This window comes from Camelina sativa, chromosome 5 (assembly GCF_030686135.1).
Source record: "Camelina sativa cultivar CO46 ecotype springtype chromosome 5, ASM3068613v1".
In the NCBI taxonomy this organism is placed as follows: Eukaryota; Viridiplantae; Streptophyta; class Magnoliopsida; order Brassicales; family Brassicaceae; genus Camelina; species Camelina sativa.
The window spans coordinates 12,054,242-12,071,749 of record NC_141884.1 but is presented as its reverse complement, the minus strand read 5'-3'; the positions used below and the strand labels follow the sequence as shown (position 1 = coordinate 12,071,749).

At 38.2% G+C, this 17,508-nt stretch overlaps 2 protein-coding genes and 1 pseudogene across 3 annotated transcripts; 2 read left to right on the top strand and 1 right to left on the bottom strand.

The window, feature by feature from the left end:
• The first annotated feature begins 1,127 nt into the window (after positions 1-1,127).
• LOC104789164 (uncharacterized) lies at positions 1,128-4,511 on the top strand. The gene has a single exon (XM_010514902.2). It carries the CDS (start codon positions 1,128-1,130, stop codon positions 4,509-4,511), a length of 3,384 nt encoding a protein of 1,127 aa, XP_010513204.2.
• Positions 4,512-5,453: 942 nt separating this feature from the next.
• Positions 5,454-7,640, top strand: LOC104786584 (cysteine-rich receptor-like protein kinase 7; annotated as a pseudogene). The gene is made up of 5 exons (XR_015556730.1): positions 5,454-6,350; positions 6,639-6,776; positions 6,873-6,991; positions 7,086-7,296; positions 7,403-7,640. The product of XR_015556730.1 is annotated as a cysteine-rich receptor-like protein kinase 7 (transcript).
• Positions 7,641-15,531: 7,891 nt separating this feature from the next.
• LOC104786583 (putative cysteine-rich receptor-like protein kinase 9) lies at positions 15,532-16,622 on the bottom strand. Its single transcript, XM_010512015.2, has one exon. It carries the CDS (start codon positions 16,515-16,517, stop codon positions 15,756-15,758), a length of 762 nt encoding a protein of 253 aa, XP_010510317.2. The 5' UTR covers positions 16,518-16,622; the 3' UTR covers positions 15,532-15,755.
• Between the last annotated feature and the right edge of the window lie 886 nt (positions 16,623-17,508).

Below are 17,508 nucleotides of genomic sequence, written 5' to 3'. Positions count from 1 at the left end.
GATAAATGCAGTTAAAGAAAAGAAAGAGTGATGATAGACAAAAGAGAATTCAAGAAACGTAAGTTCTATAATGTTCATGTTAATATGGTAAAGGCTCTGTCATACTAAAATATGTTAATATGTTCATGTTAATATGGTCAGCCAAACAAAAACTAAAAACCCCGTACCAAACAAATAATCAGCCACACCATCAAAACTGATTACACAAAAAAAAAAACCCAAACGTGATCAGTATCATTCAAACAATCAAATTATGCTTGTCGAAATGGACCTCAACTAAAAAAAAAAAACCACATACTTATAGAAACAAACACACTTCAATCCGTCATCAATCACTCATAACACATAGCAAATTACCCAACTTAAAATCTACCAACATCAGCAAAAGAAAAAATTGGGTTTTTGGAGAGGAAAAATAAATCACAGAACAATAAAACGAAAAACCTAAAGTGTGTAAAGAAATAGAGTCAATTGACTATATCTCGGGTTAAACCCAAGGATATCATGCACCGAAAATGGTTTCTATAGGGTGTATGTTTACGTACAAAAGTTTACAATAACCATTTCAAAAACTTCTCTCAGATTATAATGCAACAATTTTACCGAACTTTTTTTAAAACCCCCCAAAAAAAAGAAACCGAGAAACCACAATATAAAAACAAGAACAAAGTGGATGAAATAAAACTTTCTATTTTATATGATAGTAATCTAATTATTTTATATGATAGTAATCGAATTATTGATGCTCACGCTTCCTTTGGTCAACAATTGGTTTATTTGTCTTTCGTTTATAGGGATCCAATCCCGCAAAATCGGGCAAAGGTTTGGGAGAAGCTAATGGATATTGGATCTTTCCGGATCGATCCTTGGTTTTTGATTGGTGATTTTAATGAACTGGTTGGGAATCACGAGAAAAAAGGTGGGGCTTTACGGCCTGCTTCCTCTTTTGTGCCTTTTCAAACAATGATTCGGCACTGTGGTATGCTTGAGTTCCCGTGTTATGGAGAGCAGTTATCCTGGAGAGGTAATCGTTGTAATAACAGGTGGTTCGGCGCCGCTTAGATCGTGCCTTAGGTAACGAAGATTGGCACTGTTTTTTCCCAAATTTGAGGGTTGATTATTTGGAGATGGTTGGGTCTGATCATTGTCCTATTTTGGCTACTTGTCAGAAAACAGCCTCTCGTCGGTATAGGCAGTTTTGGTTTGATAAACGCTGGTTGGGGAAGGATGGACTTTTAGGGGCGGTAGAGTCCGGTTGGGCGCGCACAAATAACTTTCGGGTTCCGGCTTTTGTGGATAAAATTAGGAATTGTCGAAACTCGATTTCGTGGTGGCGAAATGTGGCTTCTGGTTCGTCCCTTATCTCTTCACTTAAGGCTGCCTTGCAGGAGGCAAAGATGGATGATTTGATTTCTCAGGATGAGATTCGGGACATTGAGAGAAAACTAAAAGAGGCTTATCGGGATGAGGAGTTGTACTGGCAACAGAAGAGCAGGAAATTCTGGTTACGGGTGGGGGATAAGAATACAAAATATTTTCATGCTTCGACTAAGCAGAGGAGGGTTCGGAATAAGATTGTTGGGTTATTTGGTCCGGATAATGTCTGGGATGAGTCACCTTTGGGAATGGAGCCTATAGCCTCCATATATTTTGAGGATTTGTTTAAACGATCTGATGTAAGTGGTATTTCAGATATACTTCAAGAGATTTCACCTATCATTACAGATGCTATGAACCGAAGTCTAACAAGGGAAATTACGGAGGCGGAGGTTCGGAAAGCTTTATTTGCTATGCATCCTGAGAAATCTCCATGCCCTGATGGTATGACAGCTTTATTTTTTCAACGATTCTGGCCTTCTTTAAAAGGAGATTTGGTGGCCTTGGTTAAAAACTTTTTCAGGACGGGTGGTTTTGATCCTCGCCTCAATGAAACAAATATCTGTCTCATTACTAAGGTGGATCAACCACAACGTATGACGGAATTTCGGCCTATCAGTCTTTGTAATGTGAGCTATAAGATTATTTCGAAAGCTTTATGTTTTCGGCTGAAGCGGTTTTTACCGTCGATGGTCTCAGAGACACAATCGGCCTTTGTGTCGGGTAGGTTGATTACTGATAATATCCTAGTTGCCCAGGAAATGTTTCACGGGTTAAATACTAATCCACGCTGCAAGTCGGAGTTTTTGGCTTTTAAAACGGATATGAGTAAAGCGTATGACCGGGTTGAATGGGATTTTTTGGAAGCGGTGATGATTAAGTTAGGTTTTGATAGGCGGTGGATTTCATGGATTATGTGGTGTGTTTCTTCGGTGTCGTATCAAGTTCTCCTAAATGGTCAACCTCGGGGATCCATTTTACCAAAGAGGGATTTACGTCAGGGTGATCCTCTTTCTCCCTATTTGTTTATTCTTTGTACAGAGGTCTTGATAGCAAATATTAAAAAGGCTGAACGGGAGAAGAGACTTACAGGAATTTCAATTGCTCGGGATTACCCATCGATCTCACATCTTTTGTTTGCAGATGATAGTCTGTTCTTTTGTAAGGCAGAGGAGTCTGAATGTAAAGTGGTAATGGATATTATAGGTAACTATGGGAAAGCCTCGGGTCAAGAGGTAAACTTAGAGAAATCGTCCATCATGTTCGGTAAGAAAGTGCCGTCTGATGTAAGGTCTCGGATTAAAACAGTAATTGGTATCTCCAGAGAGGGTGGAATGGGTTCTTATTTGGGTATTCCTGAGAACCTACAGGGTTCGAAAACTGAAGTTTTCAGATATGTTAATGATCGCTTAGATGATCGAGTTAATGGCTGGTCGGCGAAGATCCTATCAAAAGGAGGTAAAGAGATTATGATAAAATCAGTTGCGTTAGCTCTTCCGACGCATGTCATGTCATGTTATAAATTGACTCAGGAGTTAACGTCCAGTCTTACGAGTGCTATATCAAAATTCTGGTGGAAGTCTAATGATAAGGCCAGAGGTATGCATTGGGTAGCTTGGGATAAACTGTGTAAGGATAAATGCGATGGGGGCTTGGGTTTCCGTGCTCTGGAAGAATTTAATGATGCAATGCTGGCTAAGCAGTATTGGAGGCTGATCCATTACCCAAATTCTTTGATGGCTCGGGTGATGCGCGGTCGATATTTCAGGAGAAAACATCCTTTATTGGCGACTAAACCTTATTCTCCATCCTTTGCATGGAGGAGCATTTTCTCGACAAAGGGATTAGTGGAAAGAGGGGCAAGGTGGCTCGTAGGGTCGGGGCGTAACATTTCGGTTTGGCGAGATTCGTGGATCCCGGATCATCAGACAAGACCGGCGAATAGCAGGGGGAGAGTACTTCATCCTAACCTGATGGTAAACCACCTAATTAATCCCCTAACATTGGATTGGCACTTGCCTATTTTAGAGGAGTTCTTGGATCCAGCGGACATTCAGCTTGTACGGAGTCTGACGGTCAGTAAGTCATTGATTCCGGACAGAGTGATTTGGCATTACACTAAGTCCGTCAAGTATTCAGTAAAATCTGGTTATAGACTAGCACGGGATTTACATAAGGAAGTCGTGTACGGGCCGACATGCACAGCTTTACGGGCACAAGCATGGAAACTTGATGTTCCCTCAAAGGTCCAACATTTTTTCTGGCAGATGGCGTCTGGGACACTTCCTGTGAAGGAACGGCTCGCGCACCGGGGTGTCCGATGCGATGATATGTGTCTGCGGTGCGGTTCAGAGGTGGAGACTATCAATCACGCTCTTTTTGAGTGTGTTCGTTCGCGTTTAATTTGGGAGTTATCTCCGGTCCAGTTGTCTTTGACTGGCTTTCCTTTTGGATCTGTGTACTCTAATTTAGATTATCTTTACTCCAACACCTTTTCTAATTCTGGGGGTTCAGGCATTTGTTATATGTTGCCTTGGATATTATGGACAATTTGGAAAGATAGGAACAACAAGGTGTTTCAAGGAATTGAAGCAGAGCCTATGGATATTATAAATCAGGCGTTAAACGATAAACTTTTTTGGGAGGAGGCCAAGTCTTTCTCTGCGAATTATTTGGTCCCCCAGCCTCCTCTGGAGGTAAGGAACTCTTCGATTCGCTGCCAGGTTGATGGCTCCTGGAAAGGTTCGGATCCTTTGGAAGGTTTGGGATGGTGGTATGGTACTAATGATGATAGGACGATTCTTTTGGGAGCTCGCAGTTTGCGACGTAGTCCCTCCCCTCTCCATACGGAGTTTCAAGCCTTGATATGGGCTATGGAGTCTCTTCGTGCGGCAGGGATAGATTGTCCCAATTTTGAGTCTGATAGCTCAGAGTTGGTGGCGATGGTGCAGGCTCCCGAAGATTTCTATTCGCTAAGTTCATCCTTCTCCTCCTTGACTCTGACCCAGATTCCGAGGACTGCTAACGGGCGAGCTGATTGTCTGGCGCGCTCTTCTAGATCTTTAGTTTCTGCACTTACTTTTGTAAACTCTTCCCCTCCAAATTGGACAACCAATTCTGGAGTCACCTTTTAATTTATTTAAATGTTTGGTTGAAAAAAAAAAAAAAAAAAAAAACAAGAACAAAGAAAACGACCAAAATTAAATAACAAATAAATTTAAAAAATACCTACCAAAATAAATACTCCCTCTGTTTCAAAATATATGATGTTTTATTAGAAACACACATTAAAAAAATGTTACTTTTAAAAAGTTTAACCAATAGGTGAACAAAAAAAAAAAAAGTTTAACCAATCATAACCATTACTACATAATATAAAATATAAAATTAATCTAAAAGTTAATAGAAATTTGAAAACATCATATATTATGAAACAAAAATAATCTTCTAAGTATCGTATATTATGGAACGGAGGGAGTATATAATAAAACTCCTGCGCTACAACCCCTAGTAATTGTTATTGTTTAGGAAGGTAAATACACCTCTTTGAGTATATAATCATGTAGTCATCTCTATCAATATTATCATTGAAAGTTCTATCAATATGTTTTTTTCAGACTAGTCCACACAAACTCAGTCCCAACAATATATCCACCTCGGCACCTCTAATGACAAGTGACGTTCACGTTAAATGCGCGTCCATCGACCATACAATTTTTTTTTTTTCTACACCTTTTATCTTCCTTATCTCTTTACATTTACTATTATTCATCCTATCACATCACTCCTTTAAAATCTTCATGACTTTGTTTTGCCTTATACTTTTCAGGCTATCAGCATTTTCCAATACAGTTTTTATCTTGCTTTCCATTCACAAACAACAGTAGACGAGTTGACGTAAAATGTTTGTATTCTCCGGTCTCCTATTGCATATATAGACTTCTCAATCAATTTTAAGTTTTTTTTTCCAATATTGACAAAAAAAAGTAGACTACACAAAAATGACATCCAAAAGAAAGCCCAAAAAACTCAAAAAATTTAAAACAAAACCCCTTTATTTTGAGTCGACTTGTCGTCTGTTCACAATCAACGTGTATCTTACGGTTCTTAACGTTAATATTACGTTAGAAAAATTCATATAAACAAAACCCCTGATGTGAGAAACCCAAATCATAGAAGTCGAACGATGTCTTCTTTCGCCTCTTTCATCTTCCTTTTCGTTTTGTTCTTCCTCTCTATCATCAGAGCTTCTGCTCAGGATCTTACGCTCTTACAGTATGTTTGTCCAAATACGACAACGTATTCAAGGAACAGCACTTACTACAACAATCTCACAACTCTTTTGTCTTTCTTATCTTCCCGCAACGCTTCATACTCCACAGGATTCCAAAATGCCAGAATTGGTCAAGACCCCGACATGGTCACCGGACTTTTCCTTTGCGGAGGCGTCTCGCCGGAAAGATGTCGTGACTGCGTCGTCTTTGCCGTCAACCAATCCTTAAATCGGTGTCCGAATCAGAAAGAGGCCGTGCTCTATTACGATGACTGTATGCTCAGATACTCTCATCGGAATATTCTCTCGACCCTTCGGACGATAGAAAGATACACCTTACCCAGCCTCATTAATATTCCAACAAACCAACAAGAGAGTTTCCGAGGATTGGTTTTATCCTTGATGAACCAAGCAGCAAGTGAAGCCGCGGCTAGTTCCAGAAAATTGGGTGCGATAAAATCCAACTTTAATGCGTCTCAAGCATTGTACGGACTTGTTCAGTGCACCCCTGATCTGACGGCACAAGACTGTTCGCTTTGTTTGAAAACGTCCATCAATCAATTACCCACTGAAAGAATCGGGGCAAGAGTTCTTTTGCCGAGCTGTAATTCAAGATACGAGTTATACCGATTTTACGACGAATCCGTCATTAGCAGTAGCACACTTCAGTCACCACCACCGAAGCCTCCTCCCCGAGATGGTCAGACCTCTCTGTCTACTTCCTATGCTTTTTCATGTTCGAAGCCCAAATTTTTCCAGAATTAACTTTTTAATTTTTTTTAGTAAATGATTCCCTATTAGTAAATAACTAAATACCAATATAAAAAATTAGTTTTTCGATAAAAAAAAAAAAGGTTTTGTCCTTCGACCAGAATTTCAGAGTTCTTCTTTGTCTGTCATTTGTAATTAGCAATACCAAAATAGAAAGTTTCCTTTTTTCAGAATTTTGGTTTGTTATTAAAAAGGGCACTACTGATTTTAAACGCAGGGAAAGATGGGAATTCATCTGTGTTAGTGGTAGCCATTGTTGTGCCTATTATAGTGGCTGTTCTGCTTTTCATAGCGGGTTATTGTTTCCTTGCCAAAAGGGCAAAGAAGACTTATGAGACAACACCTTCATTTAATGGTAAAGATTCAAGTGATTAACAATCTTTACTGAGTTTACTAATCTCATTGTTCAGCCTCTTTTCTCCTGACTACTAAAACTTTTATTTTGTAACAGAGGATGATATAACAACCATAGAATCGTTGCAACTTGATCACAAAACAATTCAAGCTGCAACAAATTATTATTCAGAGGATAATAAGATTGGTCGTGGTGGATTCGGTGAGGTCTACAAGGTATTACTTCTTTAACTGCTTGTGAGGTTCACTACATCTTATTGAAATTTTGTGTAAACACGATTGGAAAACAAGATGATGGGACACATGACAGGGTATATTTTCGAATGGGACTGAAGTTGCGGTGAAGAGACTGTCAAAATCATCAGAACAAGGTGACACAGAGTTTAAGAACGAGGTTGTTCTTGTTGCAAAGCTTCAGCATAGAAATCTGGTTAGGCTTCTCGGATTTTCGTTAGAACGAGAAGAAAGGATATTGGTCTACGAGTATGTTCCAAACAAAAGCCTTAATTATGTCCTCTTCGGTGAGTTGCAGTTATTTCTTTGTTTCAATGATTCTTTAGCCTCTCTTCAAGCTTTGGGGAGGGTTGCAAAAATTAGGATCTAACTATAATTCATGGATGTGCACAGACCCTACAAAGAAAGGTCAGCTGGACTGGACTAGACGATTTAATATCATTGGAGGAATTGCTCGAGGGATTCTGTATCTTCATCAGGATTCACGACTCACAATCATACATCGTGACTTAAAAGCGAGCAATGTCTCTTGGATGCGGATATGAATCCAAAAATTGCAGATTTTGGAATGGCTCGGATCTTCGAATTAGAACAAACCGAGGAAAACACAAAAAGAATAGTTGGTACCTAGTAAGTATTCCTCTCAACTACCTTTCTCTAGAAGAAAAAACCTAGAGGTTATATGATGGAACCAAACTAATATTACGAGCTATAGTTTTGGATTTGAATTTTGTTGAACAAATGAGATAGAAATGAATAGCCATCAAGAAGAGACTCTCACTGAAAAATTCCCACTGGACATATTTTGCCAACGTAATGAATTTATGTTGTGGATTCCAGTGGTTACATGGCTCCCGAATATGCGATGCGCGGCCAGTTCTCAATGAAGTCTGATGTCTATAGCTTCGGAGTGTTACTACTTGAGATTATAAGTGGTAGGAAGAATAACAGCTTCCACGGGACGGATGATTCACACGACTTGATCACATATGTAAGTTTAAAGGCAATCAAGTATTAATTGCTATGGTGGCAACTGATTGATAAATTGACTTCTATTGTAGGCTTGGAGGCTTTGGAATTATGGAACACCGTTAGACCTCGTGGATCCAATTATCATAGATAAGTGCCCGAAGAGTGAAGTGGTTCGATGCATCCATATCGGGCTTTTGTGCGTTCAAGAAGTTCCTGTAGACCGTCCATCCATGTCAACCATATTAGTGATGTTCACTAGTAATACTATGAATTTACCAGTGCCTAGGCCACCAGGGTTTTCCAATCATACTAGACCCGAAGACACGCTTGAAGATAAATCTACGACGAGTACATCTGTTCCAGTGTCTATTAACGATGCATCAATCACCAGATTATATCCTCGGTGAATGTGATCTTAAATTTCGCGCGTTAATCAATTGCTATGTATCAAACTCAAATTTAAAAATATATTTGAATACTTGGAGAGGTTGGCAATCCTGTTTATTGTTTAGTTATGTTTTTGGTCTTTTTATACCATCCATAATTTGGATTGATTTTGTGATTTAATATTTGTATTGTACTAGGTGATTTGCGCAGGATTTTGTTTATAGTTTTTTTTTTTTGCTTTAATTATGCCATTGTGCTTTTTTTAGAACTAACAAAAGATTTATGAAATGAGATAAGTCAATATTTTTGGTTTTTGCTAGAATCATTCGAAACTAATAATAATTGCCTAAATATTTTTGGTGATCATGTTTGAGTAATTTAGTTGCCTTAATATTCAGTATGTACATTTATCGTAATAATTATTATAGTTTAGGAAGGTACTTTGAGTACATAATAATCATGTAGTCATCTCTCTATATTATCATCCATAGTTCTTCATGTTTTTTTCAGACTAGTCCACACAAACTCAGTCCCACCGATATATCCACCTCTAATGACAAGTGACGTTCAAGTTCAATGCGTGTCCGTTGACCATCCAATTTTTAGTTTTTTTTACACCTCTTATCTTTCTTATCTTCCTTATCTTTACATTAACTATTATTCATCCTATCACATCGCTCCTTTAAAATTTTCATGACTTTGTTTTGCCTTATACTTTTCAGCATTTTACTATTGTCTCCTACCATTCGAGGGGACATATCCTGACACTCATAATCTTTGAAATTTCCTCATAAAAGATATACGAAATGAGATAAATCAATATTTTTTTGGTTTGTGATTCAATCATTCGAAACTAATAATTTTTTTAGGAAAAAAGATGGTTAGTTACATGAAATATAAGAAAAAACATGGTCACACATATCAAGTATACTATTGTATCATCAACTACACGAAGTATATGTATTACATGGCCACATGCATGAACTATATGATGTTATGTGGTCAACACCATAAACATATAATCTGGTACACCGGTCGACTGACTCCGGTGAAGACTGACATTGACTCCAGCGAAGACCGACATTGACCAAAAAAAATGTATTTTTTTCTATTAAACATCAAAAATAATAAAATATTATATATAAACAATTTTAGTTTTTCATGATTAAGAAACATATTCAATTCAATATCTAAATATTTTTTATATATCTCTAATGTATTCATTCTTTTAATTAGTTAGTTTTTATTTTTAAAGCTAAATTAATGATTAAATAAAAATCATTAATAATTATTTTCAAGATATATATATATATATATATATATATATATATTTATAAATCTTTGATAATCAGATTATATAAATACTACAAATCAATAAAATCAAATTCAACTACTTTCATTAGAAAAATAATATGCAAAAGATTGAGTATATGACTCTTTACTCTAAAGTTTGCATGGTAAATGTTGTATAAAATTTTAGATACCTTTACTATAAAATTTACATACTCTTAATAACATTTAAAAAACAAAAAAATAAATTCGCAATATTTACTTCTAATATATAAAATAATTAATTGTAGCAAGATAATATATTTGATTTGAGGGTATGTTTGCAAAAGGGTATAGAATAAGAGTATTTTTGCAAATACTTTTATATTACATCTTGGAAATAATTATCAATGATTTTTATTTAACTATTAGTTTAGCTTTAAAAATAAAAATTAACTAATTATAAGAATAAATACATTAGAGATATATAAAAATATGAAGATATTGAATTGAATATGTTTTTAACCATGAAAAACCATTAATGATTTAATATAAATTTTTTTTAAAGAGAAAAAATGTTAGACTACATTTTTTAGTCAAACGCCGGAGTCAACATCGGTCTTCGCCGGTGTCAGTCGACCGGTGTACCGGATTGTATGTCTATGGTGTTGACCACATAACGTCATATAGTTCATGCATATGGCCATGTAATACATATACTTCGCGTAGTTGAAGATACAATAGTATACTTGGTATGTGTGACCATATTTTCTCTTATACTTCATGTAGATAGCCATCTTTTTTCCATTTTTTTAAGGCCGAAAACGAGTCATACATTTGCATTTTACATCTCCTATTTTACCTATGACATAGAAAAACAGAACTGAATAACTAAAGTTAACCTACAACAGTTGAGATAGTGTATCTTGTTTTTAGTTTCATCTCTCACACGATTGTTGTCTCAAGTGTTAGACACGACACAGTGATGGAAAAGCTGAATCCTCTTCATCAATCTCAGGCAAACATTGAAAAATCCCTTTTTAAGATTTCTACTCGGTTGGATCTTTTGGTCGCAGGACTCGACCGGTGGGAATCCGTGTTTGAAGGGCAATATTCTTCGGTTCTTGGACGTAGAGGGCTCATGTCACAAGACCAGAACCATAACATCCATTGTGACAATCCGTCCCGCGGACCCCACTAATCCCCCGCTAGCTGCCACAACAGACCGTCTGTGGATCCTGCTAGCCCCCGCTAGCCGTCAGGTCAATTGGTGGCAACTTGTCATGTGGGAAGGTTGTTAAAGGGTGGGGACCAGGGTTCGAGGAACGCCTGGCGCACCAATAACCTACTGGTGGATTGGGATATCCACAGTGATAGGTTAGGATCGATGCCCTGCAGGGCCAGCTTGGGGTCCGTTGGGGCAGCTAGCAGTGAGGCTAGTGGGGTCCACGGGACGAGTTGTTACATCCATGGTAGGATCGTCTCTGGACACCTTCTTACCAGTGCCCAGAAGAGGAGGTTTAATGTGATCGTTGGTGGCCCGGTTCCCACGTACGCTCGGGCAGGTTGGTGCAGACTCGAGTCGAACCGTGTTCCCGGCTCCGTGGCGACAAAGTACTCTATGTCCTTCGCAGAAACGGATACCTTATACTTCGTAAAGCCCCGTGATGACTTACTAATCGTAACCATGGTCCTTATCAATTGCAAAGTGTTTCGATTCTTGGTTGACACGGGAAGTTTAGTGGACCTCATATTCCCTGGGAACTTTCGGCGCATGGGGTTTAGAGAGAAAAACGTCATGGGAGCCCCAGTTCCCTTGACCACTTTTGCGGGTGATACCTCAGTCGCTCGGGATCATTAGGCTTCATCGTTCTTGATATTCCTTCAGCGTATAGTGTTCCTCGGGACATCCTGGATAAACCGGGTGAAAGCAATCTCTTGGATGTATCATCAATGCGTTAAGTTCCCAACTGAGGAGGGGGTGGTGACCATCAGAGGAGATCAGGAAACCGCTCGATCCTGCTACTTGACGAGTTATCGGTTGATGGATCAGTTCCAGATTGAGGTTTCCCCGAGGGGAGAGCTTCTCATCTACCTTAATGGACAAAAACAAGCAGGAATAGTCAAAGTTTAAATCGACCCTAAAAACCCTAAACAGAAGGTCATGGTCGGTTTGTTCCTATTCGCAGAAGTCCGGGAGAAGATCTGACGTTTTTGGCGAGGAACATGGCGACGTTTGCATGGTCTCTTGAGGATATGCCAAGAATAAATACAGGGATTATCTCTCTTGAGTTACAGGTGGATCCGAGCGTCAAACCTATTAAGTAGAAAAGAAGAAGGCTAGGTCCTGATCGAGCCAAAGTAGTACACGACGAGGTCAAATACCCAGACTGGCTTGCGAATCATGTGGTTGTCAAGAAGAAGAATAGGAAGTGGAGAGTCTGCGTAGACTTCACTGTAATCAACAAAGCCGGCCCCAAGGACGCCGAGTTACCCATTGGCAGTGGAACCAAGCCGGGTGCTTTCCTCTTCTTACTTGCAGATGTGTCCTTCTTCTCTAGAGCACTCTCTCGGTGAGCTTGGGAGGACTCACATCGGAGAGTTTGACAGGTTGCTTCCTTGGACTTTTTACCCTCAAGGGACCCATTGTTTACTAAGAGGGTCTTATTATAGATCGTTCTCAGGAATCTCTGCAAGCCGGCTCTTCTTCTCTTGGAAGATCTCATCTGCCCGTTTCGAGATAAGACCAGTTGTTGCCTTAATTTAAGTGTATCTATCTCGGGAAAAGTGAGAGGACACGACTCAAGCAGAGAATATTCTATAAGCCTGGTTCATCCTTCTCTAACAAGCGCACCGGCTCAATTTCTGCGGTTGAGGGTGAATGAATTCCGGTGGTGTTCACCCTAAAAAAACTTGGGGAAGAATTCTAGGAAGTCTTACAAGATCATGGGGTGATCCTGCGCTGCTGGAAAGAGTAACCATGTGTTACAATAGCAAATGAAGAAAAGGTGTAAGTCAAAGTGGAAGAGTTCCTAACCTGGTGATGGGGACCACTTTTGCGACAATTCTTCCTGGCAATCTCCCAACATAGCTACACTAACTAGGACAAACAACAAGTAGAGTCGCTAGTTCTCATCCTTGGTGGGAAGCCCATAAATTATCCTCCGTTTAGCATATGAATAAGAAGCAAAGATCCCGACCGAAAGGTTGCAGGATCGGATCTGAAAGAGTTCCAGTAGATCGATCATCCACAGGGTGTACCCTACCTTAGCCGCAACGGTGAGTAGGCACATGATAACCCGAAGGAGGTTCGGGGAGAGTTGCACAAACACAATTTTTAGGTGGTGATGGAGATTTCGTTATGATTGATTCTCAAAGATGAGAAGAAAGCGAGATTGATTCGAATTCGTTGGAAATTCTTTTGTTGCGGTTTGAAAATTGATTCCAAGACAAAGCGGAAAGGGCAAAGTCTCTTTCTTTAACTTAGGGTAAAACCGCCTTGAGAATCAGAGGAAGAGAAAAAGATTTTCGTCGAGGGAACGACAAGTGTCAATCCTGAGATTTTCAGGATCTATCGAAGGGACATAATGTAATTAAAGAATTCAAATAAGTGAGTTTTGCGTCCACACTTAATACTTAAGTCCCCCAAGATTGTCAGCTCGCAGGACTTGAGGTACAAATGTTGGCATCAAAACCTCTCAGCGGGTTCGGATCTCCGGTCAAGGGCCAGGTTGTTGGTCACATGTCAGCTTTTGGACACGTGTCATAAGCGGTTTGGGAGGAAAGAGAGTTTGGAGCTCACCAGGTTCGGCTCAGAGAAGATAGAGGGAGTTCGGAAAGGAGATAGAGAATCCAAGATCGAGGAGCGTGATTCTTGGCTTGGGGAGATATTCGTCAACTATGAAGATCCGACCGTTACATGCATTCATGGAGAATTTTTACATTTAATGTGTGAATTAATTGTATGTTTTAGTATAAATAGTACTGTTGTAACCTTTCTCAAGATATGCGAAAAATCTTAATAAAATACATTCTTTCCTAAGCACTTGTACTTGAGATCGGACTCGACTTCAACAACTAAAGTCATCGAGTGAGGGATCCAACACACACACATACTAATTTTTTTGGTGTGGATTCCAACGGTTAAATGTCTCCCGAATATGCTATGTGAGGCCAACTCTCAATTTAGTCTGATGTTTTAGCTTTGGGGTGTTACCGTGTTAGTACTTGAGATTATAAGTGGTAGGAGGAATAATAGCTTCCATGGGACGGATGGTTCACATGACTTGGTCTCATATGTAAGTTTAAAAGAAGTCCAGTTTTATGCTTAAGCTATGGTTGCAATTGATAGATTGATATTATAGGCTTGTAGGCTTTGGGATTACAGAACAGCATTAGACCTCATGGATCCAATTATCGTATATAACTGCCAGAAAGAGTGAAGTGGTTCGATGCATCCATCTTGGTCTTTTATGTGTTTAGAAAGATCCCGTAAACCATCCTAACTTTTGAACCATATTGATGATGCTCTCTAGTAACACTATGACTTTACCAACACTATGACTTCACCACTGCCCAAGCGACCAGGATTTTTCGATCATACTAGACCCAAAGACTCGCTTAATTCAGATACGAGAAAGTCTGTTCCAGTATCTACTAACGATGCATCGATCACTAGTTTATATGGTCGTTAAATGTGATTATTGTAGTAGAAACTACAATTATCAAAATTCGTAAATCAGAAAAACACAAGGAAAATTATTTTTTTTGGAAAATATCTAAGAGTTTGAACCAAGAAACGAGACAAGAGAAATGAGACAAGAATTGAGAGAAAAGTAATCAGCTTTTAGCATTGATGACTCTGTAGCATTTTCACAAGAATCATGATATAAGTACAAGAAAAATATTCTAGTAGAGAATTGTATTGATTGTGTATGTATAGAGAATGTTATGTCTTCGTCCTTCATCTTGTTTTTATAGCTCAAAATCAAATTTAATGTCTCCATTTACTCCGGTGATTTGGCAATTATTGATATTTTACCTTAGTGGATTCGGTTGTTTAGAGTGCAAACATTTTCTTACTCTTTTCAGTAAGTTGTTTGGCTCACTTCAGGGTGTTGGCAGCTTGTTTGACCGCGTATCATTCACTTCTTATGATTAGAGTTTGCAGTTTGACTTCACCCCATGCTTTTCCACTTTTGTAATGACTTTTATTTGTTTATAACTTATTAGGTTTAAAGTAATAGGCTCGGATTTGCACTCCAATTGTAAACTACCCCTCCGGCCCTCTCCCATCAAATTCCTCAAGTTGGTTATTTTTAAAAATGATACTACAAAAAGTCTATTTGATAGCACATTTTAATAGCACGGTTGTGTGAACTACTATTAAAAATGAGTTTGTAATTTGGTTATTATATACTAATAGTACTTGATAAATGCTAAGATAGAATTTCAGTAAATGGGAAACTAAAATCACTTATTCCACCAAACACTTAACCAAAATTTTTCACTTTAGTCTAAACACTTCTTCATTTCCAGTAACCTTAGATTAGGTCGATGTTTTCAAAGTGTGGCACTGAAATCGTCAGTCTCTGTGAACTGACCACCCCTTTCTTCCCTGAACTCTCTTTGGTAATAAGGCCGCTTTGAGACATTGTTATGAGACTTAACAACATCGGGTAGAGAAGAACCAAATAATAGAGCAATGGAAATAGGTAAACGTTTTCCAGATGCAAATACAAATTCACAAACAAAGAAAATTGCATTTAAATGCAATAGTTAGATGCAAAAAAAAAAACAGAAAACAGAAATAAACACCATTTAGTCATACATATTTAGATACTGCATATGAATGCACCATTTAAATATATACAAACGAAAATGCCCAAAAACACTTTTCTTTAGAAAAACTCAATATGCATTTATTTCTTATTTACTTTTCAATTTATACTGGAGTTTAACTCCTACAAACATGAAATCACAAAAGTGGAAACGTGGGTTTTCTCCTAAAACTTATATAGAAGCATAACATTATTTGCTACATTGTAATAAAATGAGCGGTGGAGGTTAATTGCATATGATATCTAAATAGTTTTCATCGATGCTTTGTGTAGTCACATCAAGTGGTGGTTTGTGTTCTAACGGCGGATTCGTTGTAAAACGGATAAAGCTCGTATCTTGAACCACAGCTTGGCAAAAGAAGTCTTGCCCCAATTCTTTCCGTAGGTAACTGATTGATGGACGTTTGCAGACAACGCAAACAATCTTGTCTAGTCAAATCAGGAGTGCACTGAACAAGTCCGTACAAAGTCTGCAACGCAGTAAAATTGGCTTTTCTCGCGTCGAATTTTCGGGAACTATCCACGGCTTTGGTTGCTGCTTGGTTCAAGGTGGACAAAACCAACTCTCTGAACCTGTCTTGTTGGTCATGTGGAATATTATTGAGGTTAGACAAGGTATATCCACCATCGGTTCTAAGGGTCGAAAGAATATTCCGGTGAGAGTATCTGAGCATACACTCATCGTAATAGAGCACGGCCTCTCTCTGATTCGGACACCGAGTTAAGGATTCGTTGACTGCAAAGGCGACGCAGTTACGGCAAACTTCTGACGAGACATCTCCGCGGCATAGGAAAAGTCCGGTGACCCTGTCGGGAGCTTGACCCGCTGTGGCGTTTTGAAATCCGGTGGAGTATAAAGCGCTGCTGGAAGAGAAGGAAGTCAAAACTGTTTTGAGGTTGGTGTCGTAAGTGCTGTTCCTTGAATACGTGGTCGTGTTTGGACAAAAATAGTATAACAGAGAAAGGTTTTGCGCTGAAGCTCTGAAGCAAGTGAGAATGGATAAAAGGACAAGGAAGATGAAAGTGGCGCACGAAGACATAGTTGCGTTTTTTTGTTCTGTTGTAGATTAAACAGAGGATGCTATTGATAACCAAAAACGTTGACTAGTCAAGGTCAAAGTAAACGCAAAACTTTTTCCGAAACTTTCATATCCATTACTTTTTTATTATTTCAGTAGTTCGTTCTAGATGATACAGAAAATGAGAATTGTGCAATATCGCTATTGATATTATCAAAACAGTCCAAAATTAAACCTTGAAATCTTAATTCCTAGTTTTATAATCCTGAAAGTTAAATTTAAACCATCAATCTAAACTGAACTGCAGAAATTTTTAAAAATTCAGGATTTACATATCTAAAAATAAAAATCAGAATTAATGTGAAAATAATGAAATTCACTAAACGACATTCCACAAACTACAGTTCGATTTGGTTTTTTGTATTGAAATTTGAATGAATGGTCATGTCCAACTTGTGTGTTTCACTACTATTCCAGTTTTTTCGTTTGTGGATGATATTGAAATGAAAACTGGACTTGGGCAATATGGCGCAACGTACGTTATAAACGACTATATAACAAAGATATTTTATGTAATAACTAGATTTAATATAAGAATTGGGTAAATTTCTAAAACTTACAGAATAGTAAAAATTCAAACTTCTAACTCTTAATTTAAACCTTAACCCTATAAAGTAAAACGTAAACTTTAAATTTGAAACGAAACTGCTGAATATTATTGTGGATTATTTAAATTTCTAATTTTATAGCAAAAGAATTTTAAAATTATGGTGAAGTCTCATTGGCATAGCCGCAAACTCCGACACAAATCTCACCTCTTTTCATAGTCAATATTGACTATCTATGATCATTAATGAATCTATCTATGATCATTAGTGCCTAATGATCATCCCCTACTTGTCCAGACATTTATCGAGATTTGTCAATATATGATGTACATCAGCCACGCGGACATATCAGATGGAGATTGCATTTTCTGCCATAAACTTTATTCCACATTTTTTTTTGGGTA